This window comes from Aspergillus chevalieri, chromosome 2 (assembly GCF_016861735.1).
Source record: "Aspergillus chevalieri M1 DNA, chromosome 2, nearly complete sequence".
Classification (NCBI taxonomy): Eukaryota; Fungi; Ascomycota; class Eurotiomycetes; order Eurotiales; family Aspergillaceae; genus Aspergillus; species Aspergillus chevalieri.
In genome coordinates this window covers 642483-670380 of record NC_057363.1, presented here as the reverse complement: position 1 = coordinate 670380, position 27898 = coordinate 642483, and the positions used below count along the sequence as shown (strand labels likewise).

Sequence of the window (27898 nt, the reverse complement as noted above, 5' to 3'; positions counted from 1 at the left end):
TTTCTTATTATAGCCGGGATATCGTTTCTTGAAGTATAAACTGGACGACATCGAAGTCGCGACGAGCTCAATCATCTCTGGTAATCGTTCATGTTGCTGTGGGCTTCGCCATGTTGGTCCCGTTTCTCTCGTTTGCTGCCTTAGCTCAGGCAAGCGCGTTGGTACGTTCTACTTCAGTCCTACTGACTGTTGCGAAAGAAGAAAAAAAAAAACTAACAAAATAGTTCTGGGACACCGATAAATCCTACACAAGACCGCAAACCATAAAACATACATGCACATCAGCACAGTCCAAGGGCGTCGAATTCAAATGGACAGATATATCTACAGGAGACGTTTCAACCTATGAAGGGTTCACATTTACCGGTTTCAAGGTCTCAACTGATTTCCATGGCTACGTAGGCGTATGTTGAACACCCGTATCAATTGGTTCGGGACACCGGCTAACATGAACAGAAATACCTCGAGGGCAAACTCACAACCAACGCCTCAGACTTACAAGTCGCTATGGAAGATGGTGCAGAATTCTCGGTGAGCTTGCTCAACTTCGCGACGTCGAAGGAAACGGAAATCCAAGTTATCTACGGAATGTCAGATGGCACGACTTGCAAGAACACAGCGTCGTCCGGGCCAAACATGACGGATATTGCGAATCAGCAGTGTGGAGGTGCTATTTCTATGGGCTTTCAAGTACCTGAAAGTGAGGGCGACGGCGATATTACGTTGGCGTTTTATAGCATCGACTTTTACTGTCCGCAGTTGACATCGGGAAGTAATTCGAAGCGAGGATTATCTGCGCGCGATAAGATCGGTGCAGAGGCACCGCTCGACGCAACTGTATTTTCGACGAACGAGGTTACTATTACGAGCTGCGGGCCGGAAAAGCCAGACTGTCCGGCGTCTTCGACTGCGGTGCCTTCGACTGAGAGTGTCGGTGCTGGGATGCCTAGCTCTGCTGCTGCGGAGTCAAGCGCGCCTTGGACTCCGGGTGCGCCGTCGACTGAGAGTGTTAGTGTTGGTGTTCCTAGTTCTGCGGCTCCGGAGTCGAGCGTTGCACCTAGTACACCTGTCACTCCTGTGGAGACGAGTTCGAGTGCCTTTACGCCTAGCGAGGTTGCCTCTCCGCCTGTGGACTCGACTGTGTTTTCTACGAACGAGGTTACGATTACTAGCTGTGGACCAGAGGTACCAGATTGTCCCGCATCATCTACAGCTCTGCCTTCCTCGACAGAAGCTGTTAGTGCTGGGATCCCTAGCTCTGCTGCTGCTGAATCGAGCATTGCCCCTAGCACTCCTGTTACCCCTGTTCATGCGGAAACGAGCTCAAATTCTGTTTTTGCGTCTAGCTGGTCTACGTCTGCCTCGCCTTCACATTTGGATGCTACTGTGTTCTCTACCAACGAAGTCACGGTTACCAGCTGCGGGCCAGAGGTAACGGATTGTCCAGCGTCGTCGACTAGTCTCGGTGTTGGTTTCTTGAGTTCTTTTACGCCTCCTGCTGAATCTAGCGTGCCAGGGGGCTGGGGCTCGAGTGTGAGTCCGGTTGAGACGACATTGAGTTCTTTTGAAAGCAGCTGGGTTATTTCCTCTTCGGCGGCAGTTACTTCGTCGGCGGTTATTGCGTCGACATCTACGTCTATTGAATTGGGGTCTTGGTCCTGGTCTGCGTCTGCATCTGCATCTGCATCTGCATCTGTTGAAACGTCAAGTTCTATTGCTGTTTCGTCGATTGGATCTGTGGTGCCATCTGACTCGACGCTCACTGAGACTGTTTCTGGGTTTGTTCCTGCTGGATCTATGGGTGCATCTTCCGTACCTGTTGCGTCTACCCCTGTTTCGTCCACGCCAGTCAGACCGACCAAATCCACCGTGTACAGCTCAGCAGCTCCCTTGACCTCAACAAGACCCGCGATACCCTCCCGAAGCAGTTCCATCCCTGTCATATCCTCCTCGCGCGCGGTTATTCCCACACCAGAATCCAGCAGCGCAATCCCATCGGTAACTCCAACCGAAGAAGGCACAACAACACTAGTCACCTATGAAACTGTGACAACCTGTCCGATAACCTCCACCCATTACTCTGGCGGGAGCGCAGTGACGTCTGTGTACAGCACTCTCTCAACGCTAACGTTGACGTCTACATCTACTGTTTGCACTGCGTGCAAATCTGGTAGTGCTGCTGCTGCTAGTTCTGTTATGCCTACACCTACATCTACTTCGGTGATTTCATCGGTACCAGTCTCTGTTCCGGCATCCTCATTATCAGCTTCGTCAACACCAATTCTCTCATCCTGGGGCATGTCTTCTCATGCTAGCTCTGATCACGTGTCTACGACTGAAGGGACTACGACGTTGGTTACGTATGAGACTGTTACGACTTGCCCAATTACTTCTACCTACTCTTCAGGAGGAAGCTCTGTGACTTCTGTGTTTAGCACTGTTTCTACATTGACTCTGACATCTACATCTATGGTTTGTACAGCTTGTCTGGAGAGCAGTGCGGCTACAGCTTCTAGCTCCGCTACGACTACTTCAATAGCAGTTTCGGTACCAGCGCCCAGGCCATCGTCAGCAGGAACGTCAGCCTTGATTTCTTCAGCACCGGTCTCTTCATACCCGGTTCTTTCATCAATTGGTATTACACCTACTTCGTCCGAGCAAGCTACTACAACGCTAGTGACTTATGAAACTGTGACTACATGCCCGATTACATCGACTTATTCTTCAGGAGAAAGCTCTTTCATATCTGTGTTTACTACTTTATCTACACAGACCCTGACATCAACCTCAACCGTCTGTACGACATGTAAAAGCAGCGTCGCTGCGGCTTCTTCTTCTGCTACGCCTACTTCGATTGCAGTTTCAGTGCCAGCGCCGGCGGGGCCATCTTCATCCGCAGGAGCTTCTGTCTCAATTTCATCAGGACCAATTTCTTCATACCCGGCGTCTTCGTCGATTGGCATCATACCTCCTGGTTCAACTGAGGAAGCCACCACAACGCTGGTGACTTATGAGACTGTCACGACGTGCCCAATTACATCCACTTACTTATCGGGAGAAAGCTCTTTCACGTCTTTGTTTACTACATTATCTACACAGACCCTGACATCAACTTCAACTGTTTGCGCTGCATGCAAAAGCAGTGCCGCTGCAGCTTCCACCTCCGCTACACCTACCTCATCACCACCGCCATCTCCATCTTCATCTTCAGGGGAAGAAATCTCTGTCATTCCAGTTCCTTCGATACCAGCTTCTTCAAGCTCCTCAAAACCAGTCTCGTCCACAGAGGGAACTACTACACTGGTCACGTATGAAACGGTGACAACGTGCCCGATTACGTCGACTTATTCCTCTGGAGGAAGCTCTTTCACATCTGTGTTTAGTACTGTGTCCACTCAGACATTGACTTCTACTTCAACTGTTTGTACAGCTTGTTTGAAGAGCAGCGTTGCGCCTACTTCGGTGTCGGTTTCGGTGCCGGCGTCGCCGAGGCCATGGCCTAGTTCGTTTGCATCGGTCTCATCTGTAACCTCTTCAACGCCAGTTGCATCTACCGAAGAAGGCACCACCACGTTGGTCACTTATGAAACGGTCACTACTTGTCCGATTACTTCCACCTACTCATCTGGCGGAAGCTCTGTTACCTCTGTCTTCAATACTGTGTCCACTCTGACATTAACTTCCTCTCCTACAGCCTCTTCCCCGTGGGCTTCCGTTTCTGTCTCGACATCTTCATCTATCCCAGCTATCCCGGCTTTCTCGCCGAGCTCTACGCCAGTTTCAACACGCGTTTGGGTACCGGCTGCAATGTTCGCCTCGACACCGACTCCGAAGCCAGGCTCTTCGCTGTTATCTTCTCGAGATACTCCATCTTCCGCCGACGATACTACTCTGGTTACTTATGAGTCTGTGACTAGCGTCCTTGTGACTCAACTGATGCCATCTGCGGAAATGTTCAAGACTTTAGTACATGACTCCGCCTCTACATTAACCCTGACCTCTACGTCGACTATTTGCGCTACATGCAAGACTACTGACACTGCTACTCCAACTACACTTTCAACGTCGACTATCAGCCTTTTCTCCGCTTACAACCCCCTCACATCCTCATCACCCTCCCAACCATTCTCCCCATCATCCCCCTCCTGCCCCGAAATCGTCCCCCGCTGCATAAACACCTGGCTCGATTCTGTCCCCAAATGCTCCTCCAACAGCGACGTATCCTGCTTCTGCCCGAAGTCCTCATTCACAAACCACGTGATCGGCTGTATTCAGTCATGGGCGGGGTCCGAGGAGGAGGTTTCCGCGGGGATAGGATATTTCGTGGGGATTTGCGCGGGGTATGTTAGTGAGAACCCGGGGATTGTCACGGGGGTCCCGGGGAGTGTTAGTATTGCGCCGGTTACGGGGACGGCGACGGGGGATGTATCGGCAACGGCAGTTTCATATGGAACGCGGACGCTCACTGTTCCAGAGGTCTCCTTTACAACTGACGCCGCTGCCTCTGCCTCTGGTTCACAAGTACAGCTAGTCCCCGGGGCGCCCGCGACTACTCTCTCCTCGTCTGCCACAAGCACGACCTCCTCGACAACACAGACTCCCTGGTCGCCGACGTGGATTACTTCTACTACTAGCGACGGCTCGTCTTCTGCAACGCCGAGTTCGACGCATACTGGAAGAGCCTCGAAGGTCGAAGTTGGGAGGGGATTGGGAGTGGGTGTTGTTGGGGTTGTTTTTGCGGGGTTGTTGTTCTGATTGTTTTGTGATGTGATTGATTGTTATATATCCCAGTACAATGATTTGTTAATAGTTTTATGTGACAATGCTCAATAGACATACAGTACATACTTGTACTCCAAAGTATAGAGAGTTCCCCATAGATTCCCCACAATGGTAGAAATGTAACGATGACGTATTAGGCTTCTGACTGACTGGCCAAGCAATGATCGTGAAAATCAAGTTTATTTTATCTTATCTCCGATGATGCAGTCACGGTTCCCTAGGATATAACCATTGAACCCCGTAGTCCTACATACTGAATGTCCGTACTTACCACCAACACCATACCGAATTACCCACCCAATTGACCTCAAAATAGCAAGAATGGTCACAATCCAAGCCGTCGGCGCAGCAAGCGTACAGCTTTCTCCTCGCCCCCAGCCCCTACTCTACTCTACTCTACATAGTCTACAGGGGTACATCCACTAACACACGCATAAAACAAAAGGCAAAAGGAACCCGCCCCTACCAACAAGACACCTACACCCTCCTCCCCCCAGACCAATTCCTCCCCGAATCCGATCCCAATCTCGCCTTCTTCGCCGTTTATGACGGGCAGTACGTCGCCTTGTCCCCTCCCCTCCCACCACACCAACCGGTACACCACCATAAACGCAACCATAAACAACTGACAGGAAGAAAGTGGCTCAGAAATCGTCTCCAACCACGCCTCCCAGAACCTCCCCTCCCTCCTTTCACAATCCTTAACATCCACATCCACATCCACATCCACATCCTTGACCCCCGAGAGCTACGAAAACGCAATAAAACAAGCCATATCCTCCGAAGAACAATTACTAGTCCAGGAGTTCAAGAACGGAGAGGCAGACTACGCCTTCGCTGGCTCGACACTTGCGCTTGTATTACTCGATTTAAAGAGTGGTACCCTTGTTGTTGGGGATTTGGGGGATTCGAAGGTTTTTCTGGGTACCCTCGGTGGTAATGATGGTGATCAGGTTGAAGATGTGGTAGGTGCTTTCACTCAATTTTAGCAAGTTCGGGGTTTGGGTGCGTGGCTAATGGGTGAAGAAATGTCTAACAAAATCACACAAACCCTCCTCTCCCGATGAAAAACATCGTATTGAAAATGCAGGCGGGATGGTTCTCCCGGATCAGCATGAGATACCGCGGATCGGTCCGTTTCCCTGCACCGTTGTCATTTTACTGCTGTCCCTTCAACTAACCAGTATGCAACGAACAGGAGCGTTGAATATGTCCCGCGCCCTCGGCGACCTACAGTATAAAACGCCGTTTACGAATCTCTCTGTCACGAATCCCGAGACTAATGAGGAGAATCCGCTTACGAGAGAGCAAGCTCGTGCGGGGGTGGAACCTTCTGAGCAGCAAGGCGACTTTCTCTCCTCTGAACCGGATATCACGCGCGTTAACCTTCGACAAGGAAAAAAGTACATGTTGGCACTGGTGTCGGACGGGGTTAGTGATAGCCCGAAAGTAGATGATGAGGGGTTTATCCAGATGCTGGCAAATGGATTCAACAGCGGAATAAGAGGAGAAGCGGTTGTTAGGGAGGTTATAAACGAGGTGGTTGAAGGAGTTGAGAGTGATAATGCGACCTGTGTGGGTCTATTACTACAATAGTATATATAGTTATGTAGCATTATTCTGCGAGCGATTCCGAATTAGTTACCTGTTACGGACTCCGTCTTTTTACGGGCTCTCGCGTAACTACTTGAAGAACAGGTGGTAGTCCCAATCACATGACACAAAGTATGGTTGTTTGGACCTCAAAAACACTCAGCCCTTTAAGAATTGCAGCAATCTATATCGGCATCCCAGCCAACCTACGGAAGCAGCTGGGAAACGGGTCAAGAAAAGGTGTTCCAAGCAGCTCAGCGGGGACCAGCGAAGAAGAAAAGGAAGCCTAGACGCACTACAATCTATCATTAAACAAGACATCACCCCCCCAAAAAAAAGAAATCACACTCTCCTTATTTAAGATCCCTTCACTACTCTACAGCATATGACCCGACTGAATACCAACCTTAGAGCGCTTTTAGTAGGATTCAATTCTTTAATGCATATCTATAAACGTTCACGGATTGACTTATCCTCTCCTAATACCTTAGCAGAGCTGTGCTTATCCACTCCCACTGCAGCATTTTCTGTATTAGGCATAAAGAGAAATCACTTTGTCCTGTCCCTCAAGAGAAGTTTCCCTCTCCTCAAGCGGAGTCCGATCCCGTAATGAAATTCCAGCGCAGAAGTCACCTAGAGAGTCAGATATAGTTAGTGGATACAAGAATTCACTGAATAATAAAAGAAGCTTGACTTGCCTTTATCAGAGGAAAAATTATGGCTTAGCCTCCCTTCGGCAAGAAGCCTGGGCGGTGGTGGGCCAAGCAGACTTATCATTTCAGCGATGTGCGCTCGACTTCGGTAGGTCTGAAATTCTGGGTCTTGGCCGGTGAACAAGGAGTCGCCTTCAAAAATGTCCAAAATCTGTGATGCAAGCGTTAAAAATTCTCGCGCCAGTAGTAACAGTCTGTTTACCTTACCATACACCCCACATTCCATATATCGACGCTGTACGTCCATGGGGCTTTCAGAATCACCTCCGGTGCTCGATAGATATTGGGTTGAATGTACTTCCAGGTGGTCTTTGCCACCGAGAATGGCAGGGCCAAAGTCGCATAGGACAGGGGCGCCTTCATTTTCTGGGCATTTTGAGTTCTCGGGACACATAGATTATTCTTCCATCTAGTTTCTTTCTCGGACAAGGGTTTTGAAGCTCCTCCACAAGCTGCTAGAAACCGAATAATCGGCGATGCCGAACATGATGTTATCGGCCTTGATATATGATAGAAATCTCGAGTAAGTAATTGAAGTAGTGTAAGATAAAAATCGGAGTACTTACCAGCATGTATGATCTTGCATTCTGTATGCAGATAGTCCAATGCCATAAAAAGGCGCTGGAGCATAAATGCCAGGACTGGCACAGGCGGCCTCTGTATTGGGTTGCGGCGTAGAAAGGTCAAAATACTACACTTTCCCATAACGGAGCATGCACAAGACATCGATGTTTGTCTTCAAGTTCATCAACATTGAACGAGTCAATTAACGATCTGACAACAATGTGACCTGGATGTTTTCTTGAGCCTCTCTCCGTATGTTTGTATATTTTCAGCTCATCATCTAACTGTTGTCCTATAGATGCAGAGTCAATAAGAATTAGGATCATGCAGAAATGGTCTTCATACTCTCATGTCAGATGGATCGTTTCTAGTTGCAACTGGCCGAGCATTCACGAGCGACTAGATGCCACGGGCCAATTATCTCTAGAGTTGAATGCCAAGTCAGTCTCCACTGCTGTTGAGTTATATATTCAGCATAAAGTACGTAGATTGGTGAAACTGAAAAGATACGATGCCAGAACACAAAACGCTGTTAAAAAGCAGCTGTTTAAAAATGCAGCTGGCACATTCCTCTGGGTGGCTTTGGTCTGCCAATACCTTGAAAAGATACCACGGGACCCTCTAACCAAGTTGCGGAAGTTTCCACCTGGACTCGGTCCTCTTTAAGAGCGCATGATGAAAGAAATACTCGAATACGAAATACTGGAATTGGAAGATATCAATCTCTGCAAGCAAATACTCGGATTTATGGCAGTTGTATACCGACCTGTCGCTAGACATGAATTGTCTCATACGGGTGATACGGGAGGCAATAGTTCTAGCGGGAGGATGGTCCTTTGAATAGCACTGTATGAAATGCGGTGGAAAGCCAGCCATTGTCCAGATTACAGTTGAGGCCACCCGACTGCAGACCTCAGCCCACCCTGGCCTTACCGCACTATGTAACATACCTTACACATCTTTCGTATAACTAGTTCTCATCATGGAAACGATCAATGTTTATGATTACCTTGAGAATGATCATACATTGATCAATGATCTTATTGATCTTAATCTTGATTCATCTACTGCGCTGGATTCTATCTTTGAAACCAGTTTATATGATGAACAAAACGAGCAGATAACCAATGCAGCTATACCTAGGCCAACGGAGAGCTGCTACATCAGTCCTCATTCAAATGCAAACTGGAAAGATTGCGTTGGCTAGTTATCTTGGTACCTTTAACGCTATGGAATCGACTGAATGCTCTTGTGGACGTGGCCTTCAGGATATACGCCACGTTCTCCTCCACTGTACAAACCAGGCAGGACCCCGGATGCGCCATCTTACACAGGGATCAAGGCGGGAGCTGGATTACCGGGCCTACCTGACACGGCCAGACCTGGTACCGAAGGCAGTGCGCTTTATGCTTGACACAGGCCTCCTAGGCCAGTTTCAGACTCTACCAACCACATACCGAGTCACAACAACAGACACGAAGCAACTGGCAGCATAGTGCGGCCGAGGTTAAACGCTTGCAGAAGTAGGGAAGGAAACGAGATAGTATCCAACAGGCCCATGGACCTTCGTGGCCATGGGAACAGCAGTTCAACAACAGTAGCACGGGACATACAACATGCGGAATAACATATCAGAATGATGTATGTAGAAAGGCGATGATGTACATAGCGATTACCACTACAGCGGCTTACCCGGCCGCCCTGCAGGACCTGCCGCCACTCGGCCTATAGGGCTGACAGATGCGTGTATGAACAACAACAACAACAACAATAATAATAATAATAATAATACAGGAACCCGCTGATAGTCGGCCGAGCTTAAACTCTGTCACGGGCTCGAAATAGTAGATAATAATGAACTGAATTCCTATCTAGACTATTGTAGCCATCGACGAGAACATCGAATCTGGGGAAGAAAAGAAGGAAAGCAATCGACCTACAGAAAAAGGGGTTTATATGTGTGGCTGCGCTCTAAGTGCTTCCGTCTGTTAGCTCAGATGGCGTTGTCGTCTGTCGGGATGGCGTTATTTATATATAAGTGACTGAGGCATCAAACAGTCACAAACTCCAGGAATGGAGAACTCCATACATCGACTAAAAGCTACAATACATCCTTCGATATTTGCCGTCTTGCAAATTCTGTGCCGCTTCAAATCCAAGCAGCATGCCAGCAAGCCTTGCTTAGGGTAGGTATAGAAACCTGCAGACTCAAGTCACTAACCACATTAGCATTGAGAAACTCTTTCAGTAATCCCTTGAGACAAACTTACAGGCTAGCAAGCCTATTTGGTCTTCTGGTTGACGAGCTGCTGCGCCTGCGTGATGGCATCACTGGCCTCATTCTTGGTCTTGACATTGTCGACTAATTGGACAGTGATAATTTTAGTCGCCGCATGCTGGGAGGTCTTGAACTTGTTGTGCGACCACTCCTTCATGTTTTTGAGAACCAGCTCATCTTTGCTGTCGTCGATGTTGCCGCCGGCCTTCTTTTCAGCGCCGCCCTTGCCCTGTGTCACGGCGCTCTACTAGGATAATGGAACGTCCAACTCATGGGTTCTACCTATGTAGCTATCGACGAGAATAATCAACATGAGGAAGGAAGAAAGGAGGTAACGCCATATTTATCAACAAAGCAACAAAGCAAACAACCAGACCTCACGTGATAAGCAACCAACGTGACCAGGCCGTCACACCCTGGAGGCCGCCCTCCGTGTACTTTATTGAATAATTGACTCTTTCAGCGAAGACCTGGCCAGCCAGCAGCAAAGTCGCAAAAAAACCTTCAAGCCGTACATATTGGAAGATAGGGTTGGTGAGATGTGTGGTTATAAGGTGGATTATAATGGAATGTGTGATTGTGAGTGTTCTAGAGGTCTTCTGGGTGGCATTGGTAGGGGTTCTCATAACCTCATCCTCATCCTTCGTTGAGAGCACATTTTCTCGAGTGACATAATCAACTCACAGCATGTAACCAGTATGTATGACAGTATAGGGACTAATTTCACAATGAGCTCAGTGTAAAGGCAGTAGTTCTTGGAATAGCATCACCAGGCTCTCACCAAGTCAGTAGCAACCGACTATCCTCATTGAATACCGCACCCAATATGAATCCATAGCCAAGGTACAAATCCTTCATATAGCCAACACAGCCCTAGCGTTATTAACTATGATTTATTAAAAAGTTGCTACCTGTCAAAGGATTAAAAATATATCAGCTCTAGAACTGTACCATAGTATAGTCTTTGATAATTAGGCGTATCACTCTCGGGTAGGGGCGATACGGTATCCTGTTCTAACGTCGATCCTACTATAAAAGGGGCGGTGTTCAATCGACACCCGCTGTTGATCAGGCCCCCAGCCCCAACTCTAAGGCTGAGCATTCCTTCTGTGGCCCGCCCTGGTCGATCAGAGAGAAGCAGATGCTCATTTTATAAGCTGTCCACATCTCTCTTACCCCCCATTATACATGTTCCCACAGGGTCTCTCTTCCATCTTCTCTCACCCGTCCTGCATCAGTTGGACCTCCCAAAGACTATGGAATCAGCTGTCTTCTCTCTCTTTCCAAGCCTTCCGGCAGAGCTCCGAATTCAGATATGGCGTGACGCCCTGCCCGACAAAGTCGGACAAGCGCTATACTTTTACAAAAAGGGGTGTTGGCGTCCTCGACACCTAACAGAAGCCGATGCCAACTATAATCCTCACGATGACGAGCTGAATTTAGTATTCGAATTCCACCACGAATTATTAGATGATGTCCAGCTTGTCATACCGTCCTTTTTTGTCAACCGCGAGGCCCGTGGTATTACCTTGACCTGGATTCACAGCCAGGGTATTAAGATACAGTTCTACAAGGAGAGACAGTGCCTTACTTTTGCACGCTCATTCAACCCAAAATATGATACGCTGTACGTTCCACTTGAGAAATGGGATGAATTCATTATCGAGCCCTATGATCGACTAGAGGAGCCGGATCTCTTTAACAGGGCTGTTGAGTGTCCTGGTCCCCAAATTACGCGTATTGCAGTACCCCAGGCGCTGCTCCAGCATAAGGTCAACCCACTAGCGGACTTTTTCGAGTGGTACAACCATTTGGATATGTTATTCATTATCATCGACACGCCGCCAGATCTACAGCCAGAGGATAACGATACGGGAGTACAGCAGCAGTGGGAGCTTAAGAGCACACAAGGAGCGACATTCTCTTGGAATCATGATCGCGGCGTCTTCGTGGGGGGATGCGATGATATCAGCGACCAAGCGCTATACAAGTTGATACAGGGAGCTAGCGACGGGCTAGGTGAAAAGCTTGCAGATAATCATAAGCGCAGCTTTGAGGTCCATCCTGGCTTTGCAGTCCAGAAATAAATGGATATTGTCAGGCTCAACATTCTATACCATTCCAGCGCAGTGTGCCAGGGGCGGAGATTGGGGTGTGAACAGGAGGTTTGTTACTAGTTAGTTCATTATGGGCCGGAGGTCACCTTCAGATGTTTTAGTGACCGTAGGTAGCTGCTATGACCTGATAATGATATATCCTATGAGCAGCTCGCGTTGAAACCTACATGCTGGACTCGCTATCCCACAAGGGTCAGACGATTGTAGTTCGCGGCCATAGGCTGCATGTAGCCTTCTGAGCTAGTCCGTCCTGACATAATCGATTATGTACACGCGACGTTCCTTTTTCCCTGATTTATCAGTCCTTGTCGAGTCTTCTGGTCTTGTTGGTAAATTGGATTACAGCTTTGACTACACTGATGCTTGGTACCCATCCTCTTCTCTTGATCCACTGATTGTCCATTCAGGTATATGAGGCTGGTAATTGGATATTATGTTTCCACTTCAAAACACCGAGCCGCTTGGCATCTGCACATAGCCACAATCTGATTTTCCATCCTGTGATAAGTGCGCTTATTGATAGGCTACTGTGGGCCTAAACGTACAGGAATAGGCCAACCTGGCACCATCCTTCTACCTTTAGCATAGCCCTAGGTTTCCTTGTATTCCCCAGGCCATTCAAAATTTCTGGATGTTTTATACATAGACCTCTCTATGAAGAAAGTCCAGTACGTAGGTCATGTCGCTACTAGGTACAGCATCTAGAGCAATGCAAAGACCCCATGGAAAGGATGAATGATGTTTTTTCATTTCTCCAAGAGAACTTCCTTTACTGGATGGAAGCAATGAGCATCCTCGGTTTGGCATCTGAATTAGTGGGAATTATCGACACAACGCAGCAACTCATACCAGTAAGTACTTCTAGAATAGTGTTTCGTCTTGAATATCAAATGCGAAGTTAACAGATGAAGGATAATGAATATTCTCAAATGTGTGCATTTCTCCAGGATGCAAGAAGGTTTATCCTAAAAAATAGACATATCGCTGACACCGCGCCTCTTCAATTGTATTCTTCGGGGCTTATATTTGCTCCTATTAAATTAGCAATACAAGAAACATTCAAGAGAGATATCCCTGGTTGGATATACAGATCGCCAGAAGTCGAACAATATTGGAGTGCGGAATTGGAGATCCTCGAAGGCCATTCCAACTGCGTCAGCTCGGTGGCGTTCTCAAGGGACGGGCAATTGCTGGCGTCGGCCTCGGAGGATAAGACAGTCAAGCTCTGGGACCCAGCCAGCGGTGCGCTACGTCACACCCTTGAGGGTCATTCCCACGGCGTCAGCTCGGTGGCGTTCGCAAACACATAATGACAGGGCTTCAGCTGGCGCATTTCTCCGTGAAGGAGTATCTAACTTCAGATCGGCTCAAGACAGATACTGCGCGATTTTTTGATGAGGGTGTTGCCAAAGCGCAAATTAAAAAAGTTTGTCTGGCATACTTGTCGCATTTCGATGAACAGTGTTGGATCAGTGAAATAAGGGTAGATTTTCCGCTGGCGCAGTACTCTGCGCGGTATTGGATGGACCATGCAAGGCCTGTGGAGAATGAGAAGGATGTGCGGGAGCATATTCTTGACTTTTTTCAGCAAAGGCAAGCGTATGAAGTTTGGGATAAACTTTTCAAGCCGGATAGGCCTTGGGACAAAAAGCCGCATCAACATGGAAACATGGCATCCCCATTGTACTACTCATCCTTGGCAAGTTAGGGCATGGTGCCGATGCCAATGCGCAGAGTGGGCTTTATATATATATATAGCAGTGCTCTACAGACTGCCTCTGTCAGGGGAGACAAGGAGATGGTGCAGCCGCTGTTGAAGAATGAATGCTGAGAGAGCAGGGTTTGAACAAGATATCGTATGATCAGTGTTAGAGCGCAGGAAGGAGTAGCAGGTGTTTGGATGCTTCTGTCTGTTTGAGGTAGGTTATAGCCCCTTTTCACACACTAATGAGCTTGAAGTTGGTTGACGCTGCCTTTCTCCCTCTTTTATTTCTTCCTCGTGCTAGTATTTCGTGAGATAGTCTATAATAGAGTCCTTGTTACATGTGGCCGTCACAATAAGAACAAAATCAACTACCCACTATATCATTTATGTCTTCAAACCCCTATTCAAAAGGTAGAGCCGAGGGGATAGTCAATTTATACTCTTCGTGTACTTTATTAACTTGGCCTTCTGAGAAAAATTTCCGGTGGCTTACCTCCCAAAAATGTTAAAAGGCTAATCCCTAATAATACGTTTGGTTATGCTGACTTTTTGGTCTGACTTCGTCACATACTGTCACGATGTCTTTTTAACTAATTATACCGGGGCCCATGGTCCCTGGGACAACACCTAGCTCGACAGTTAGCCAATATCCTACCAGCGGATCCATCCGAGGGCTTCGAAAGCACAATACAGACAACCAGTAGCCAATTCCCAGGCCGAATAGAAATGCTACCAGGTCCAGAGGCTCTAGCAGCGGCACAATCTCTTTCTCTTGGACTAGCAATCTGGTTAGACGGATCAAGATTAGAGAATGGCAGATGTGGAGCGGGACTTGCATGGCAAGAACCAGGAGGAGCCTGGAAGACCAAGGGAATCACATTGGGCAAGGGAATCCCATTGGGCAAGGGGCATGAGGTCTTTGATGCAGAGCTCCTTGGAGTTGTTCAAGCACTCCAGGTGGCAGAGAAAGTGGGAGACCAGAGACCAGTCACTGTCCTGCTGGATTCCCAAGCCGCCATTGCCAGGCTGCAGCATACCCAGCCAGGACCAGGTCAAGCATTAGCAATCCAAGCACATGCTATAGCCAAGAGACTACATGCCAGATGTTACCAACCCACTATCCAATGGGTACCGGCACACGCAGGAGTAGAAGGGAATGAGAGAGCCGACCAGGCGGCAAAGCAAGCAGCCAATAAGCCTCCAGGAAAAGGCCCAAGAGAGATCTCTCTGGCCTTCACCTGTAGAGCCCGAACAGAGGCCATTACAACACAAAGGCAAAAATGGCTCACTAAGGAGCTTGGACAGCGATCCCAACAAGGTCAACGAATATACAGGCCACGGAAGAACTGGCGGCTTGACCCTGCAGCGGCAATGGCCCCCAAGCACCTAGCAAGCCGCTATTTTCAACTGAAGTCAGGACATGCAGCTATAGGAGCACACCTACAGCGAACGGCGGAAAGGACCCGAAGAGATGACGAATGGGGACTGGAAGCATTGGAGGAGGCAGTTAAGACAGGAGAAGGGTAGCAGGGAGGGTAGTCCGAGCTGAGATTCAGCCTAGGCCACACCCATCTTGTTCTGAAAACACAAGGAGAGCACTGTGCTCGAAAGCCCTGCGCATACAGGCGGTTTGGGGCGAGGAAAAGGATCAGAAAGATAGTAGAAAGGGGGTATCGCCCCAGGGACTTATAGGGACAAGAGACTGTAGAATAGCTGCTGGCCTTGAGTCCATGGATCATGGTCTGTCATAGCTCTAGGGCTCGGTATAGACAATAAACTTGATTAAATAATAATAATAATAATAACTAATTATATAGTAAGTGATCTGCGCGTGAGGCATACTATGGATCAAATTGTGTCGAGTCATGGACAGGAGTTTGGTGGAGTATCGCGAGCTTTATTTGTTTACAGTTTACACTAGTGTCGACAGCGGTGCTCGTATACAGCGTAAATCCTCGCTACGGAATATGAACTCCGTATGGAGAAGAGCGATCTGAACGATCTCGGTAGTTGGACCACGAACTCCTGTCACGAACAATGGTGGCTGGGGAGTTCGCAACACGAGTGGGGCTTATCGCTGATCGACACCTTTGGACAGCGATTCAGACACAAGGGATACTGGCGAGCTGAAAAAAAAAAAAAGATTGCGATCATCTGCTGAGCCGTTTGGCATCAACATGCAGGATCCTATTAATATGGCCGAAAGGACGGGGAATTTGTACTTTGTCCGAAATGTGGAGAGTGTCGGACTCGCATTTGCATAACACTCACCAACACTCATCATGCCATCCTGGTTTCATAGGAGGGAATCAAAGGAGCGGAAATCGATTCATGGAAATGTTTGATCAAAACAGATTATTATTCAGAATTTTTTTTTAATCCCTGATCATCCTTTACATCTATCCTTGCTCCATACTCTAAAAGAAGCTGAACCATTCTGATGTCGCCATCAGAAACCGCTATATGTAATACCGGTACTTTGCTCTGGTTGTCCACTGATTGATCATTTTCTGGTGTTATCCCATGAGCCAACAGATACCGAGCCAACTCCAGGTATCCATGACTAACAGCCCCAAGAAGAAGATTCTGATGCTGAAGATTGACCCCATGGTCCATCATGGCTGTCACAGCATCCAGTGCACCATGGTAGCGAAGCACAGCAGCAGGAAATAGTGGCGCATATCGACCGTGGTGCAGAAATGGGTCTGCACCATGGGAGAGCAGATAGGAAAGAAACTCATATGATTTTCGACTTTGGACTGCAAGGACCATGGGAGTTCCACTTTCGTCATCAAAGCTGCCGGTATAGGCCTGGGGGTCTTTGGCGAGGATTGCTTCGGCAATGGGGATTGAGCCGGTATAACAGGACCAGCGGATTATGTCTTCTGAGAGGGGGAGATCAGGGAATTGTCGGTGTAGTAATTCTATAACTACAGATAGGTTGGCATTGGGGTAGATTGCTTTCACGATTGTCTGCTGGAGTGTCTCTGGGGGAGGGCTGTATTCTGCTAGAATACTAAAAATTGTAGAGAGATTGTCAGTAGAGGCGGCTTGGAACAACTGCTCGTCTTTTGCTTGCATGATAGCAGAAGTGTATGAAGAAGCATAAGAAAAGATAGTTGTCGGAGTCCATAGCTCGGAGGTGGACTAACGTAATCCACTACCGAGCCGCGCACCCCACCGAGCTGCTGTTAGAACCGTGCGGCCTCCGCAATGCGGAATTGCTGCACAATGCGGATTTATACATCATCATGCATTGATTATTCATTATGTACATAGTAACAGTCATGTGACCATCATGAAGACCCTTCACGATGCTGGTGGGCGAACATCCGCATACCAGCGATTAGTCTGTCTCTCTTATGGAATGCCACCTATTAGCCCGCAGTGCGCTCATCACGCTGTCTCAACCCTACATCTCTAACACCAGGCCACTCAGTTCCAGGACCCAACAATGATGACCTTGGGGGAACTTACAACGGTCTAGATGATGAAACAGAATATTCTTTGACCTATCCCGCTGATTGCGCATACGTTATGGATATACACCTTTTGTCTTACATTTCCTACTACAATCTAAATGCCAGAGGGGAGAGTGTGATAGGCTACGCCTAAAGTGGCACTCGGAACAGGTCCTCGCAAGTACGTGACAACTCCGTTGGACGCCTCCGACGCCTTTTGTATATAGCTAAACAATAGCTTTCGGGCTTAGCCCTTGACAGAGAGGGCCCCTTGGACTTCAAAATGGTAAGCAACTTACTATTGTAATTTAAGACTGCGATTCACTAACATATATCTAGTGTTGGAGAATCAGCTTTTGAGAACTCAGGCTTGTATAAGCATGACCAGCCCGAGTTCGGGTGCTATCATATCGCAGAGCTAAATGATCCTGCCTACGCACATGCCAAGGCAGTCATGTACAATAACTTGGTTGCCACAGATTCCACAATCCTTTGTGGCAAGTTGATTCAAATCCTCCAGATTATGTTTGTTGACACAGCTTCGGAGGCGAAAATTCATTCATCAAATGGTCTCACTGGTAACTACTGTGTGATTCCTGTCACTGGTCAATCACTCACTTTCTAGAACTGATATATGTTACAGGTGTTGATTTTTCTCCCTTATGGGATTACAAGCCCGAGTAATTGAAGCCTTTTTCCAGGGTCACAAACTGGTCTTGCGCCTGACCAAGATGTATGATTCCAGCCATGGAAACCACAATCCTTTCAAAACATTTGCCCAGTGGTATATAGGGAAGCCTATTGGGATAACCACCCAGGCTTTCTGATACCCACGCTGGTTTTGAGAATTTTTGTCATCTAAGGCCGCCTCAACTGCCTACTCATCATTGTTGTCAACTGGTCCTGGCTGATCATATGGTTCGCTAGTTCCTTTGGCGGCTTCGGAAGTTTTATGACTACGGTACAAGTTCGTTTTGTTGCCAAGTGCTACCTTCCATTGCTTGATATGGCTTGCTTCTTTATTAAAAAAGGATTCCCGTTCTTACATGCAATATTACTAGTCTTGATAATCGACGCAGCAGAAGTAGACTGAGTAAATCGAGATGTTCAAAGAGTTTGGTCACTGTATCATCGTTTACCGTAGTGGGAGAATCAGCGTTGGCAATCATCCATGGGAGAATATGGCTAGCTGCATTGCCAGACAATCGTCCATAAGCGTACCAAAGGCATTCATAGGGACCCCCCCAGAGCTTGCCTGTCAACATAGAGCTTCGCTTTTAGGAGATGTCAGTTCTGATAGGAAGCAATATCTCCCCTAAACACCTCAGGATCAGGCAGGATCTGTCGGGGGCGCTGGTGCGCGCTATTGTTGTCATTGCTTTGGCTCATAGTGCTTGGGGTCCCCTGTGAGTGTGTAACTTCTGGTTCGGAACTCGGTGCGGATTCTTCGTGATCGCTGGTGGTAGGGGCCTCGTATGTGGGCATGAGTTCTGGCCAATTACCACTGCGTGTAGTAGCGCAATAGTTCCTGTCGTTGTAGTTATCGTCATGGTTATCGTCGTGGTTATCGTTGTGCGTGAATACTATCGTTGTACGTGATTATACCATTCCCAATCAATCCCACTATTGCACGATTGAGCAGCTGATAGAAAAGGAAAGGAACGAAACCTAATGTTATGGGCTAAGTCCGCAGCGCTAATAACTAGCTATCATACAAGAGGTTTCGTTGAAGAAGAGAAGAACAGATGTCCGATCGGACAGCCTTTTATATACAAAAGTACGTTATGCGGGGTAGGTAGTCAGATAACCACTCCGATCATTCCTCCGGATAACATATTATTTATTCTACAGGCGCAGCCTGTGACAGCACTTCTTCAAGTTCCTGCAGCAATTGTTCCAATTTCTCGATGTCTTCGCGTTCGCTGTCTTAAAAGGCCCACGTGATTCGAGTGGGCTTGGGCATGGGGTGTGTTGCTTGAATTTTTTCGGTCTGTTGTCCTTTGATGTCATGCTGTTTTGGCGCTTTGCTTTTGTGGTGGCCATGGTTCGCTTCGATGGGAGGTTCGCTTCGGGCTTTCTCTTTTTTGTGTGGAGGTATTCAACGGAGCTGTCGGACGGATAGTCTGCACTATCGATGTATGTCGTACGCGGTTGGTTGCTGTCAAGATAAATAACTGCACTCTCGTCCTCCGCCTCCATCTTTGGTGTTCGACTTAAAGATACTAAAAGAATCATTCAACAACCTCAAACTCAACCCAGCCCGAACGATCCTCGAATTTCAACTCAGATGGATCCTCACCCAAAGCCCAGTTGTCCGGATCTGCAGGGAATGGAGCATCGAGAAAGTTGATTCCCTTCTGCCATGCATGGAAGGGTTTATCCTTGAGATCACTTTCTAAATCACCCCAGCACCACCATGATGTTCCGATATACCCGTCAATCATGTGCATTTTGAAACGCTCCCCAGTCTTAAGCTCGCCTCCTTCTACCGTGTCAGCGTGGGCAAAGAGCCTAGAAATTGAAAGTTCATGTGTCACTTCTGCTTCTCCAGTAGCAGGAATTGTAGCCCACTCCAGGTTACATTCCCTGAGGTTCACAGGTGATTCCGAGGAACGGGGATGGTGAGGTCTGAGCATTCCCAAAGAGATGCATCTGTTGGGATTTAAAGTCGATAGTAGTCCGCCCCCAAATACACCTTGAGATATCATGTCTTCTTCAAGAGCACATATTGTGTGACTAGTACATATAGTGATGGGTTGATCCTGCGTTGACTCAAGGATGCGGAGGTGGATTTTAAGACGTAGTACAGGATCAGAGGAGAGAGAAAGGTCAGAGGCGGAGAAAGTGACGGCAATGGTGGCTTTGATGTCTTCAGGATCGCACCTCAATTTAAGCAAGACCATGATGATAGATATGAAGATGGTGAGGACTCAGGCTATCAATAAATGCGCCTTCATCAGCAATTACCCAGGAATCTGGGAGTGAGTTGGCAGGGAATTCATTCAGCTGGACGGTACGAGCACCAGCATTCCAGATGCGATTCAGCACAGGGTCTGAACACGCAAAAGAACCTGGCAGATCAGACACGGGGGTATTATCGACGGTCGGCTTGAATCCTACAGCTGTAACTTCAAGCTCCCCTGCGCTAGACAGGTTTAGTTTCTGATATCGCAGAGCTCCCTGAATTAGGCGGTTAACTTGCACGGTCGGCTGGCTGATGTTGTATCGATTGATACGATAGGTGTCCATAGCTGCTGATAGGGGGATAGGACCATCGGCCTGGGGCGGTACTGTCAGCGTTCAGGGTTTGCAAAACCGATCCATACACGTACCATATACACGTCCAAAGCCTCGCGTGTCTCGCCATATGACATCTCAAAAATTGAGGTATTGCCACTCTGTTGGGTCACCTCAAACGTAGCGTATCCTTCCACATTTTTACCATAGTCTAGAATGAAAATGGCAGGACTGCTTCCATCGGATGACAATTTATAAACTGTAGCATTATTCAGAGGCACTGGACCGCTGGCTGCGAGTGTGTAGGTCTCCGGTTGATAGGTCGGCTGAGATGAAGTAGTATAGAACGCTTCACAGGCGATGGAGTGCGCTAGAAGGGCCAATATGAGACACGTCTTCATCTCGGGGATTTTGGGAGCAACAAGACCGTCAAACCTCCTTTTGACACTATTTAGAAATCTTCTTTTAAATTGTTTAATATTAAAGATCATGTTATACTCGCTGAGTCCAAGGCTTTATACAATACCTTAATTCCATACTATTCAGGACGAGTTTTCGTCAAGAAGGGATTTCTTGAATTACAGGACTATGTATGCACCCAAGAATCTATTTTTAATGATAAATGATCATCCCCAGAGAATTCACCAATTTCTTCGCATTTTACAGTACGAAGGTACGAATACGACAGGACTCCACCATCGAAATCAGCCAAGTCTCGGTTCACGGAGTTTACTTTCGCGGTGTTCGTTGTCCCGAACGATGCCTGCCTCGCAGCAGACAAGAAACTCCTTTATACCAAGAATTCGGATATAATGAGTTTGTTTGTACAGGACAGTCCGCCTATCAATTAGGTGAGGATGACCGACACGAAGCAGTATATTGAATACAAGACTAAACCTTCCAGAAGGTAATCTAGATACTAGGGGGATTCTCGAGTCCAACATGCTGACAGGTATGGAAAGAGAACACAAATCAATTACCACAAAAGAAAGAAAGAGAGAAAATGAGAAAATGAATGGGAGTAGGACTGGGCAGAAAGAGTGGGAATCTCCCGAGAGGGCAGACAGAAGGATCTTGTTGCAGGACAGTCAACTTCAATTTTGGGTACTTTATATGGCCCTAAATGGAGATTATATTGACAAAAAAAAAAAATGGATCCGCACTAGCAAAATAAAGAAAATATCGCGAAGTATTGGGTGATAGTCTCAAGTTTTTGAGATGTTCAACTGCTACCTTATATGGAATACCCCTGTGGCCATATCGCTTACAGATTGAGTTGGGACTGTTGGACCGATTCTTAAACATATGTTGACGTTCTCGCACAAGCCGTGTCAACTCCGCCTATATATGAGAATATGTTCTAAGGGGTTTTGCCCAGTCACGCAAGAGACTTAACAATCTGGTCAGTTCTGGAGGACAGGGCAATGGCGGGCCTGGTATGAGGAACGTTCGACTTGCATTGCCACCAGACCCGAGAATACGAACACGGGTGGGGCAGCTCCGGCAAGAGATAACCAGAGTCCGCGAGTATACAGTACACTTAGTAGATCAATACTATTAATACTGTCACTGGGCCATTGATAACCATTTGCTGCATGTTCTTTCAACTAATACGGCAACTTCAATCGGTAATGGTACATGACGCCTTCTCGAGTGTTGCACTACCATCGCTAGTCCACAATTTGCAGTACATGAAAAATATATCACGAAAACAGATTCTCTCCTTTCTTTAGGCCAACTAGTTATAAATAAAATGGAGCGTTACCCTGCACGTGGACAAGATTGATCCGACTGAGGGGCATATAGACACGCGGCTGATTTGAGGAATAGCACTGTGGTAAGAGGAATAGGTCGAGGACCTAATTCGAAGCCAAGCGGCTTAGGATGAGTGCATCCTGTTTGTGCAACTATTGCAGGTTAGCCACTCTCATACGTCAAATCCTATATCAATCGAGAATGATACATACTGGTCTAACATCATCTAATGTGCTTATGGCGCTTCCTACTCACAGAAGCCACATATCACAGAGGAAAATCAAAACCAGTTGGGCTCTTCCGGGCTTTGTAAGATGTGGAAGAACTTGGTCGCCATAAGCAAAAGGCTGAACACATCCGCACCAGCTGCAAACGGGCCATAATCATGAGGGATCGAATTGATAACATCATCGTCGCCCTTGGCATGTAAAGTGAGTATCGAAAGATGTCCTGTATTTTCTTTTTTCCGGTCCTCGACTTCCTATAGGCCCTAGGTAGTGTTCACCTAGCGAGCAAGGAAGAGTAGTCAAGTAGAAGCGCAAAGCAGGACGACGGGCGGATGGTAAGCGAGCATTGGGTGTTGAGCGTTTCGTGTGCTCATACGCGCGATCCTGAATTAAATAGGAGATCGTGATAACTAAGACTTGTATTTATGAGATGACGGATACAAAACAAAACGGCTCCACGTGCTATTGCGGCTAGTTCCACTCGTATGCGTATGATAAACGGACCTTTCTTTGGTCCCTTGCATTTGTACTTGAGGACAGAGTCCCCTGGGATGGCCGAGACTCGCCAAACCCAATTATTTTCTTCTCCCATGGAAGGCAAAAGCGTTTTGGGATATGGTCAGCTCGGCGGTGGTCATGAAGCATCATCATAGGCGCTTCAGGTCTCAGGGAACAGGTGCGGTACGTCTGCAACTCGAATGCCGAAGTAGTTAATGCAGGCGCTCTTCTGCTTTTTTACGCATCTTTTACATCAGATCACACAACCGAGCCGCTGTACCTCGTTTGGATAGTCTCCATCTGTGATCCGTGAGAAGTGACCGAACAGTGGCGGCATCATCGGACAATGCGTTACTTCCGTGGATATGAGTATTAAAAGGGCGTACTATTCGCCACGTCCTCGTCAGAACCAGGTCAATGTACACCGTGTTGTGCAATTCATCCAGAATGTTTGAAGATTTGGTGACAGGGTTTCCAAATGAATAATAGTACACAGGCACAATGAAAGCGATGTATCCATGCCTATCCTGGTTGAAGCCAGGGAACTGATTAAGACAAGTTGCAGAAATACGCCACTCATCTCAGGAGATTAGAATTAGTGAGTGACAAGCACAATAGGATAATTGCCCTGTCACAACTGTGGAATTGAGGCTCAATCAAGTAAGCAGTTAGGTTATGTTTATGGATTATGTATAACTAACATCAGATGGATGGGTATGAAACTGGCATCTATCTTCCTTGCAGAACTCTCGATCAACAGCCTAAGACAATCGAAGCTGCTAAGCGTCCTTTTGGATAACTGTTGCGACTGAAAAATGACCTCAAAAGGTATTATTATCGTTAGTGTAGGCGCCCCGCGGCCATTCTGTCTGCCAATTCATGACGCATACACTGAACAAGCCCAACAAACAACTCTTCAGTTGTGCTTGTTACAGTAATTCCTTGAAGCCCGCTAACATTTATGAGCTGAAATGTTATACATGCCCCTTTTGAGCTCCCTATTTCGGTATGCATTCTTCGGGGGTATGGGTGGCGCCGGGTTGGTTGCCCTGCTCGTATAGAGAGTACGACGATGATCTCGAGCCAACAATGGGGATCATACACTTTTGGTAGAGGCAGTAGCGCTATTGACCTGGATCGTAAGAAAGCAATGCACTAGTCTTTTGACGAGTAAAGAAAACTCTTCTACTGCGGCTTCTCGAACCATAAGCCGTTCTCGTTTTCGTATAAGTCACAAAGTGTTCGTATTCGTATAGCCTGGCAGAATAGTGTCAATGTCCGGATCTAGATCTGGATTTCTAAGCTTCAGTCCCCAGCGCACCCCACCTTAAGCAAAAGAAAAAAGACGGTAAGAGAAAAATATAAGAAAAGTACTAAAAAGAGAATGAGCAGTTGCCACTGTTGGCACTTAGCAGACAAAGTTAAATAAGGGGCTCAAAGTATCTGTGCATGACCTTATCATTGGTGCCAGATGTGATGTTGCCACTATAACTTGAATATTTATTGCAGATACGTAGACCCAGAAATTTAATTCGACCTTATTTTTCTTACTGAGAAGCCAGAGTGACAGTTCTGTATTTCTGTCGTCCTCTTTGGGTTTTCCTAAATTCCTCTGGAGTCTTCACTTCGTTAAGTCTGGCCACCATGACCAGCAACAATCATGTGGAAGAAATATTTGAGCTACCAGGAGACCCTGTGGCAATCTCTCCTTATTCTTCATCCGCGGCCATTGGCAAGAACGGTATTGACCTGAAAGGTATAACAAAACATAGCCCCTTCCAAGAACATTGAAACCTAACTCCTTGCTAAGTTGCTAACAATTGTAGATGACGGCCGCGTGGATATCGACCTGGACTCAAACCTTATGCGCCGTTTCTCTATGTTGCACACTAGTCAGTTTCTAAGACGACCCTCAACACCACCACCTGAATACTCGGAACTGCCCCCACAAGTCGACGATGCTACAACAAGAGAGCTTGGGCACCTGCCGAAATATCCGGAGCCAGTTACGGAGAATGGAAAGGCCTGGAATGTTAAACTGAATATTGTCATCCAAGTGGTGGGAAGTCGAGGCGATGTGCAACCTTTCATTGCCCTTGGAAACGAACTCATGCGGTACGGACATCGTGTGCGGCTGGCTACTCATGGTATATTTGAATCTTTTGTCCGGGACTCCGGGCTAGAGTTTTATCCAATTGGAGGCGATCCAGCAGAGTTGATGGCATATATGGTCAAGAATCCCGGCCTCATTCCCACCATGAAGAGTCTAGGAGCAGGTGAAATTCATCGGAAACGTCTTATGATCCGGCAGATGTTGAGTGGATGCTGGCAATCATGTATAGAGCCGGATATGACTACGCATGAACCCTTTGTAGCCGATGCTATTATCGCCAACCCACCCAGCTTTGCGCACGTCCACTGCGCTCAGGCATTAAGCATCCCAGTACATCTGATGTTCACTATGCCCTGGAGCAGTACAAAGGCTTTCCCACACCCGCTTGCAAACCTGAGGTGCGACAATGCAGATCAAGACTTAAAGAATTATATCTCTTATGACGTTGTCAATTGGCTTACGTGGCAGGGGTAAGAATGTATACCCATAATAAGGAACCCTAGATCTAACAAACACATCCAGTGTGGGCGATGTGATTAATCAGTGGCGGAAAGAGCTTGATTTAGATGAAGTGGCTATGTTTGAAGGCCCTTACCTTGCTGAGATACTGAGGGTCCCGTTCACATACTGCTGGTCTCCGGCTCTCATTCCCAAGCCATCAGATTGGCCGTCTTATATTGGTCAGTGATACCTTGAATATAAATTATTGGACAGAGGCAAAACTAACTAGTTCCTTAGACGTCTGCGGCTTCTTCTTCCGTGACTTCTGTCAGTACGAACCTCCAGCAGATCTGCAGGCCTTCCTCGCATCGGGTCCGCCCCCAATTTACATTGGCTTCGGCAGTATTGTCCTGGACGATCCTGAAAAGATCACAGCAATTATTATTAGCGCAGTAAATGCAGCTGGCGTGCGGGCTATTATTTCCAAAGGCTGGTCAAACTTGGGCGGGACAGAAAACGATAACATTTATTCCATTGGGGACTGCCCTCATGAATGGCTTTTCCAACAGGTAGCTGCTGTCGTGCATCATGGGGGCGCTGGCACGACAGCTTGTGGTTTACGAAATGCAAGGCCAACAATTATCGTTCCCTTCTTTGGAGAGTGAGTGGCTGCGGCAAATATTCTATCTTCGACGTCTAACTGTTAGATAGTCAGCCATTCTGGGGTGCTATGGTCGCCGCAGCCGGTGCTGGTCCTGCCCCTATTCCATATAAAAAGCTTTCCGTTGAAGCACTGAGCCAAGGAATACAATATTGCCTTACAGAACAAGTGGCGACAGCAGCTTCGGCCATTGCGATTAAAATGAGTTCAGAAGCGGGAGTGCGCGCCGCAGTCTCGTCGTTCCACCGAAACCTTCCCCTCGAACGACTGCAGTGCGACCTATATCCGGGGCAGCCAGCAGTGTGGTCTTTTGCCAAGGGCCGCAGGAAAATCAAGATTTCGAAAATCGCAGCAGAAATGTTAGTCACCGAGAGGTTGATTGATCGGAAAAGTTTAGTGATGTATGTGAAGTGTTTGAAACCGCTGAACGCTCTATTTTGCTGCTCTCGATTGACAACTGACACATCTTCAGGCATGCAATCAAACCAATTGTGATTGAAAACCGTCGGTGGGATCCTATCACGGGTGGAGCTTCTGCCGTGGTAGGCACTTCAACCGCCCTCACGGCTTCCATTCTAGGAACTTTTTACAAACCTTTCAAGGAGTATCAAGACTACCACGAAAACCGCAGAGATCGTCCCTCGAGTAGCAGTTCCCATCGGCCCATACAGAGACCTGCAAGTAGGTCATCATCTGGGAACACCTCATCGCGGATGACAAATCATGGGGAGGAGCTTGATAATCTTGGTACCATGGACACCACAATCTTCGAAACGAGCTCGTTATCACACTTCAAAGAACCGTCAGATCATCATAAAATAAGGCTTGCTGGTAGAATGGCAGGAGCTTCGGCTAAAAGCTTGGCCAGCTTCGGCCCAACCGCCCTTAAAGGTATGATGGTCGATTTCCCGCTTGCTATCGCTGAAGGAATGCGCAACGTTCCACGATACTACGGTGAGGAGCCACGGGATCACGGCCCTGTTACTGACATTAAGAGTGGCTTTGCTGTTGCTGGCAAAAGCTTCGCGTGGGGTATGGCAGAAGCAGTCAGCGACATTGTCGTCCAGCCATACCAAGGTATGCAGGAGGATAGCGCGAGAGGCGCAGTTAAGGGCATTGGCAAGGGCATAGCAAACATGGCTTCTAAATCTGGCTGTGCTATGTTTGGTGTCCTAGCTTATCCGAGCGCTGGTATTGCGAAGAGTCTGCAATCGTCGATTCATTCTAAGACGCGAAAGAAGATTGACAAGGCGCGCCATAGCGAGGGGGTATGGTTACTGAAGGACGGCCGATGCAAGGAACCAAATAGTGTATTTACTACGTTCCAGGGACAATTTAAGGGTAAGAAACGCTAAATGGTTCGTGTATCGATAGAACATATGAACCTGTTTAGAGGAAGGACAATGTGAGCTACATATCTGAATCTTGGAGTAATAGCTGTTCCAAGTTGAAGGAATATACCGGGAAGGATGATTATAGAAATACAAGCCCGGGTATTATTAACTATTCAGCAGGAGGAACGCCTTTTGTTAGCTATATCAGCTTTTCAGAATCAGTAAATTCGCAGTATTCGCCCTTGGCCGCGAGGCTCTTTCCATTTAGAGCATTATCTGATTGCGCTCCCTGGACTAGAGGGCATACGAGGCCGCTCTGACTCCATTCCCATCAGAGGCCGTCTTAAGTATGAATAGCCGGTGGGGGAGGAATATGCCGCCGAGATGAAGTCCAGAGACGCGGTTTACGAGGGAGTGGA

At 47.5% G+C, this 27898-nt stretch overlaps 9 protein-coding genes across 9 annotated transcripts; 5 read left to right on the top strand and 4 right to left on the bottom strand.

The window, feature by feature from the left end:
* Nucleotides 1-110: 110 nt before the first annotated feature.
* Nucleotides 111-2516, top strand: ACHE_20229A (uncharacterized protein; the record flags this gene model as incomplete). Its single annotated transcript, XM_043284509.1, has 4 exons — nt 111-161; nt 225-404; nt 457-2360; nt 2483-2516. The coding sequence occupies 4 exons, from the start codon at nt 111-113 to the stop codon at nt 2514-2516; spliced, it is 2169 nt and encodes a 722-aa protein (XP_043133293.1).
* Nucleotides 2517-2717: 201 nt separating this feature from the next.
* ACHE_20228S (uncharacterized protein) lies at nt 2718-3230 on the bottom strand (the record flags this gene model as incomplete). Its single annotated transcript, XM_043284507.1, has 2 exons — nt 2718-3000; nt 3049-3230. 2 exons carry the CDS (start codon nt 3228-3230, stop codon nt 2718-2720), a joined length of 465 nt encoding a protein of 154 aa, XP_043133292.1.
* Nucleotides 3231-3807: 577 nt separating this feature from the next.
* Nucleotides 3808-4755, top strand: ACHE_20227A (CFEM domain-containing protein; the record flags this gene model as incomplete). Its single annotated transcript, XM_043284506.1, has 1 exon — nt 3808-4755. One exon carries the CDS (start codon nt 3808-3810, stop codon nt 4753-4755), a length of 948 nt encoding a protein of 315 aa, XP_043133291.1.
* A 348-nt stretch (nt 4756-5103) lies between these two features.
* ACHE_20226A (PP2C family serine/threonine-protein phosphatase) lies at nt 5104-6378 on the top strand (the record flags this gene model as incomplete). The annotated part of the gene is made up of 5 exons (XM_043284505.1): nt 5104-5136; nt 5228-5337; nt 5423-5747; nt 5809-5914; nt 5981-6378. 5 exons carry the CDS (start codon nt 5104-5106, stop codon nt 6376-6378), a joined length of 972 nt encoding a protein of 323 aa, XP_043133290.1.
* A 3556-nt stretch (nt 6379-9934) lies between these two features.
* On the bottom strand, nt 9935-10447 carry ACHE_20225S (uncharacterized protein; the record flags this gene model as incomplete). Its single annotated transcript, XM_043284504.1, has 2 exons — nt 9935-10159; nt 10433-10447. The coding sequence occupies 2 exons, from the start codon at nt 10445-10447 to the stop codon at nt 9935-9937; spliced, it is 240 nt and encodes a 79-aa protein (XP_043133289.1).
* A 739-nt stretch (nt 10448-11186) lies between these two features.
* On the top strand, nt 11187-12017 carry ACHE_20224A (2EXR domain-containing protein; the record flags this gene model as incomplete). The annotated part of the gene is made up of 1 exon (XM_043284503.1): nt 11187-12017. One exon carries the CDS (start codon nt 11187-11189, stop codon nt 12015-12017), a length of 831 nt encoding a protein of 276 aa, XP_043133288.1.
* A 7427-nt stretch (nt 12018-19444) lies between these two features.
* Nucleotides 19445-19663, bottom strand: ACHE_20223S (uncharacterized protein; the record flags this gene model as incomplete). Its single annotated transcript, XM_043284502.1, has 1 exon — nt 19445-19663. The coding sequence occupies one exon, from the start codon at nt 19661-19663 to the stop codon at nt 19445-19447; it is 219 nt and encodes a 72-aa protein (XP_043133287.1).
* Nucleotides 19664-20102: 439 nt separating this feature from the next.
* Nucleotides 20103-20851, bottom strand: ACHE_20222S (uncharacterized protein; the record flags this gene model as incomplete). The annotated part of the gene is made up of 2 exons (XM_043284501.1): nt 20103-20492; nt 20546-20851. The coding sequence occupies 2 exons, from the start codon at nt 20849-20851 to the stop codon at nt 20103-20105; spliced, it is 696 nt and encodes a 231-aa protein (XP_043133286.1).
* A 3723-nt stretch (nt 20852-24574) lies between these two features.
* ACHE_20221A (uncharacterized protein) lies at nt 24575-27500 on the top strand (the record flags this gene model as incomplete). Its single annotated transcript, XM_043284500.1, has 6 exons — nt 24575-24686; nt 24757-25513; nt 25566-25723; nt 25782-26145; nt 26196-26546; nt 26618-27500. The coding sequence occupies 6 exons, from the start codon at nt 24575-24577 to the stop codon at nt 27498-27500; spliced, it is 2625 nt and encodes an 874-aa protein (XP_043133285.1).
* Nucleotides 27501-27898: the final 398 nt, after the last annotated feature.